Source organism: Cryptotermes secundus, unplaced genomic scaffold, assembly GCF_002891405.2.
Source record: "Cryptotermes secundus unplaced genomic scaffold, Csec_1.0 scaffold854, whole genome shotgun sequence".
NCBI classification, from domain to species: Eukaryota; Metazoa; Arthropoda; class Insecta; order Blattodea; family Kalotermitidae; genus Cryptotermes; species Cryptotermes secundus.
Genome location: NW_019727108.1, coordinates 142,223 through 148,115, shown reverse-complemented (window position 1 = coordinate 148,115; position 5,893 = coordinate 142,223). Strand labels below are relative to the sequence as shown.

At 38.9% G+C, this 5,893-nt stretch overlaps 1 protein-coding gene across 1 annotated transcript in view; it reads left to right on the top strand.

The window, feature by feature from the left end:
- Positions 1 to 5,893, top strand: part of LOC111864489 (ectopic P granules protein 5 homolog) — a gene marked incomplete in the record, with an annotated part of 113,296 nt that overhangs the window by 22,775 nt on the left and 84,628 nt on the right. Inside the window, 1 exon segment of the mRNA XM_033751461.1 lies at positions 3,744 to 4,156. Coding sequence (XP_033607352.1) covers positions 3,744 to 4,156 — 413 coding nt within the window.

Below are 5,893 nucleotides of genomic sequence, written 5' to 3'. Positions count from 1 at the left end.
CCCGTAGGATAGTGGTTAAAGTAAGTAATATATATATATTCTGTAGATAATTGCATGGGAGACCAGGATTTCAAAAAAAACATCAGCACAGACTTTCACATAACTGCTGAAGTTGGAGCTAAATAGGACAACAGTAGTTAGTCAGGATTGAACTCATATGCTTGTTTCATTGTAGCTATTAAACACCATTTTAATCTTTGATTTATTGTTAACTAATAGTGGGAACAACCATTAAGATTAATGTCAAAACCAATGATATCTCAGTAGGTTTTAATAGTATAATACTCGTATTTCAATAATTTGTTTCATATTTTAAGACTCTTAAATGTTTGGTTTAAATATGATTTTAAACCAATTTTATGTCCAATGTAGGAGCACAACTATATAATCTGTGTGTATAAAGGAGATCAGAAAAGTGACAGAAGTACATCACTTCCCTCCCCCCTTTTATTTTGTAACACTTCTAAATAGGATGGATCCATATAAGAACTGCAGTTCAGTGGTAAAATACTTCTTAATTGAATCTCCTGAGGATGGCTCTATGAGACGAAACATGTAGTGACACTGTATTTTAGACCGATATAACTCAATTTTACACAATAAAGTGTGGGCAAGTTATTTTGGGAATTGTTGTGTATGACAGGAGTTAACCTTTATGAGCCAAAGGACACTGTATGGCGACCCTTAAAGTAAAGCCGAGTGGCCGAAAGACACCGTATGGGTATGCGCAGTCCACGCGTGCACACAGTGTTTTAAAATCTAATTTTAAGATAGAAATTCTTGTTCTACTTACTTTATTTTTGGACACCAGCTTTATAAGTAGACTGTCTTCCCTCCTGCATCATCTAACAGAATGTTGCATGTCACTGAATGCAGAGTCCGACATCACAATTTATGCACTTTGTCCGTAATTAACTCTGTTTTCCACGCGAAGCACGCACATGCAATGTTAGTCTCGTATTAGCAGGAAGTAAGCCAGTGATGGTGAGTGGTGTCCTCTATTCATAATGCTTATAAAACATTGCAATTTCAACTATGCACCATGGCCCCTTTGAAGGAGTCGAAATTCAGAGGCCGCTCGTAAATCACACCATTCAGAATGCATTACAGTTTATTCTGAAGGGGCGTGGAAGCAAGTGGTATGAGGTGATATTCCAAGAACTGCCTCTGTGTGGCTAGTCCGACATACCTGAATAAACAGAGTTTCATAAGGCAATGTAGGATAAGAACTCCATACTCTGTATACAAGAAGCCCACTGACTGGAGAATGTGCAATGAAAACAAACATTCTCTCTCCTCCAGATAACACATAGTCAGACCGTGAGTCAGAAGCATGCATTTATACTGCAGGAAGGTTTTGTGCAGAAGCTTTATGCATTTTTGTAGACAGACGCTCAAAATTGGGGAAAAATTTTTTTTGGAATCAGTGTAACAATTTTTACAGGTTCTAAAATCTGTAAATTACAGTATCTGGTTCTATATACTTTCTAGATAAAAGTAGCGTTTATTTCGTTCGTTTATCACAAAATTGTAGAAATCACAGCATTTTGAGTAACATGATTACAATTTTTATTACTCTACAATGGCGGGCATTTAAATTAACTCCATCCCGCTGCCACTACCGGAATTTAAATGGCCCGTCCCATAAAGGTTAATGTGAAAATTTATATATAGTGTTAAACAGCTTGTTAGACTGGTATTAAAGAAAACTTGTAATGTGTGTGGACTCATGGGTTTTCAGTTCTGGTACTAGTCCAGATTGATGTAGCCTGAGTTGAGGCAAGAAACATCTGCCTGTGCTTGCTGGCTGCTTCATGCTGGTTTATTCTTCAGCTCTGGAGGTGACATGTTCCTCCAAAATGTCAGCTGACTTTCAACAGACTACACGGCTTTATATCCCAGAAGATATAACTCGTCATATCTATCCTGCTTGAGTGCCTGAAAGACTTTCATGTAGCCTTTCTATAATTGTGCTGTATAAAACTTTCCTCGTCATTTGTCATGAGGGTGCATTCTATGTATGCCCAGCATTGTGAAATGTTGGTTTTATAATGTCAAATGTAATGAAATTATGCTGTAATAGTGGCAGATTGTTTGCATATTGAAATATTGAAGCATCATGTTAAGGCACACCTGTAACTACAGTATCACAACTTAAAATCGCTCTTAAAAACAATAATTTAATTGGAAATAAATTCTGTATGGAATTACGAGGGTCGTACTGATAGTCATGAGCAACAATTTTTTGTAAAGTAACATGCTTTATTATTGACAAACCAAATACACCACCTCAATCTACACACCTTTCTTTATTTTTACACATAATCGCCACTTCTTTGTACGACCACTTCGAGGCTCATCTTCGATGCTGGTGTTCCCATCTTTAAAATGTTTCACCCATCTTCGAACACTGCTCACACCCATGCACACACTTCCATAAGCACGCTGAAGTCTCTGGTGAATAACTGCAGGAGGGATTTTCTCTTTCACAAGAAATCCGATGACAGCACGCTGGCAAAATGACATATTGTTAGCGTCCATTTGTCTATAATCTGTCTAAATTGCAACACTTTTATTTTTCACTTCGATACACTCTCTAACACTACATGTTTCAGCCTCAAACAGCCATCTTCAGGTGTTTTTTTGACAGATATTGAATTAAGATTCTCTCAAAATTGTGTCAAAACTGCTACACTGTTTCACTGTTCCAGTTCATTTTAAAAAACCACACACTGTAGTCTTTTTAATTAAAATGAGATAAAATTCTTTTATAATTTGTTACTTATTGTTTTGCTTCACTCAGAGTGTCGTCATTTCCGTAAAATATAAGATGTTTTCCTTGGCAGCTTGTTCCTCACGTTAGTTATGTTCTCCTGGTTTGTGTTTCCTCCTCAATGTGTGGTGTTGCAACAGGATGCTGAACTACAGAGACATATCGTTGTCAGCCATTTTGTTAGGAGTGCTACTGGTCACGTGATGCAAGCTATTGATGTCACAAGACACTCAAGGTTAACACAACAGCTAGTTCCACCTACCACCATACTCTCTTTCGTCTGCTGTTCCCAGGTCGCATGCAAAAAAAAAGTTGCTCATGTCTTTCGGTACAACCTACGTACATTATCATTTAAATGGCTGTATAATATTACGTTGGTTACATGTCTCCATCTTCCATTGTTGTTCACGACATGTTTCAGCCATACGTGGCCATCGTCAGGTGTCTGTCACTATGTTAAACTGTTGTACTGTACTGCATGTCACAATTGCATGTGGCCAGTTATTGGTACTCCTTAATTAAAATTAAAAATTCAGTTTAAAATAGGTCAGTCCTATTAAATTTAATAAAAACAGTTAATTCAAATCTTCTAATGGGACCTATTAGCACTATCTTCAGGAGGGTGGTTGTGTGCATGGGTGTTGGTGTGAATGTTGATGTCTCTTATATAATATGCCCTTTTGGCTGTAGACCCATTGTTGTTTACGTGGTGTGTGCATGCAGCTGAATGTTAGACACTTTGAAGCGTGAAGTTCATGTAAATACTATTTAAAAATTAGGTTCGTGAAGTGTAGAAAACTCATTACGTCTCCACTTAATGCTATTTATTCTGAGAATCGTGTTAAATACATAAATAAGGTCTGTGTAATTAGAAGTACTCTCCTGGCATTTCCTTGTAGGGACTGATGAAAGCTGTGAAGACCTCAGGATAGTCAGTTCCCTGCTTGAGCCATCTTGCTTGATGTTACAGGTATCAAATTTGGCATCCTCCATGGTGCGCCCTCAGTCCATTGAGCACGCCTTCAGTTTGTGGACTTGGGAAACTGTTGCTAGATTAAGGCTGCACATCTTGGACCAGCCAGAACATGTAGTGTGGACAGCTATGGCCAATCCTGCAGTAGCATTTGCTAATGTTCCTGACATGGATTCAGATATCAGGCTTGAAGTGATTGTGGGTGGTGTGAAGGACAGGCAGCCGATAGCTTCCTACGTAGCTGCACTGGCTACTACATGGGGCCATAGTGTGCCACTAATATGTACCAAAGGCTTCAATCAACTTCAGATTCTCTTGTGCCATTACAAGTATGATGCCATCCTCACCGTCCTGCAGTTTTATATCCCACTGTTCCTGAATTGCGAGGAGTCCTTGATTGAGTGTGACAGGTAAGTAATTGCAGTCAGACTTGGTCAGAGCAACCTCAATTGTAGTGACATCTTGGCTATAGCATCTAATATTGAGTGGTACTAATTACATCTCCATAGAACCTTTGATTTTCTGCCTCTTGGAAAAAGACATAATACCCTTTCTGTCAGCAACCCTTTGTAAAAAGTACTGAGTTACTTTGAGTGCTCTAACTTCTCAGCAGGGCTTTCAATAGGCGAGTCAAATGAAAACCTTAAATATTTTTTTGAGTTTTATTTATTGTGCACAAGTGGTACAAAGCTGTATCACTTTTCAACATAATCTCCCCCATACTCAATGCAAGTCCTCCAGCACTTACAAAGTGCATGAATTCCTTTAGAAAGAAATTCTTTTGGTAGTCCGCACAACCCCTCATGCACCGCTTGGCATACCTCTTCGTCAGAACGGAACGTCTTTCCTCCCATTGCTTCTTTGAGTGGTCCAAACATATGGAAATCACTTGGGGCAAGGTCTGGTGAGTATGCCAGATGAGGAAGACACTCAAAATGCAGGTCATTGATTGTCGCAACTGTTGTACGGGCAGTATGGGGCCTTGCATTGTCATGTTGCAAAAGGATAAAACTTCTTCAGTTTTGGAGATGAGGAATGGCATCATTCCTTGCTTGCTCTCTTCATTTCCGTTTGGTGGAAGTGAACCCAGGTTTCATCCCCAATAATGATTTTTGCAAGGAAGTCATCACCTTCTCATTCAAAGCGCTGCAGAAGTTCTTCACAAGCATCAATACGTCAGTCTTTCAATTCAGGAGTCAGCTGCCGTGGCACCCATCTTGCAGACACTTTGTGAAACTGGAGCACATCATGCACAATGTGGTGTGCTGAACCATGACTAATGTTTAAACTTGCTGCAATTTCATTCAATGTCACTCGGCGGTTTTCCCTCACTATAGCTTCAACTGCTGCAGTGTTCTCTGGAGTCACAACTCGATGTGCCTGACCCGGATGAGGAGCATCTTCCACTGAAGTCACACCATTTGCAAACTTCCTACTCCATTCGTACACTTGCTGCTGTGACAGACATGCATCACCATACTGAAACTTCATTCTTCGATAAATTTCAATAGGTTTCACACCTTCACTACACAAAAACCGAATAACAGAACGCTGTTCTTCCCTGGTGCAAGTCTCAAGTGGGGCAGCCATCTTATACTGGTGCTATGACGGTGTTCGTACATCTGCACTATGCTGCAACCTACAGGCCATTCTGCACGCTGTTTTTAGCACACTTACCAACTTACAGGATAATGGCGCAAAATTTCGATTTTTTATTACAGATTTAAGGTTTTCATTTGACTCACCCTCATATAATGAATGAAATGATTATAAATGGTGATACTCAGAGAACTCTAAAAGTTACAATTTAAAAGAATTCTTCTATCTCACTGCACTCTTTCATTTTCCTACCTCCACTTGTTCATTAGTTATCACTAGGGCCCAGATTTTGATGACCTGAAAATATTTAAAAAATGACCTGTAAAATGGCAGAAAAAAATCCAGAAAAATTACCTAAAATATGACCCAAAAATGTAATATGCAGGGCCTGGATTTTGATGACCTGAACATATTTAAAAAATGACCTATAGAATGACCGAAAAAATCCAGAAAAATGACCTAAAGGAGAAAGAGAAAGAACACTTCGCTTCCATATTATTCACATTTCAGAAAACATATGAAGAAAAATTCCCTAAAATGACAAGAAA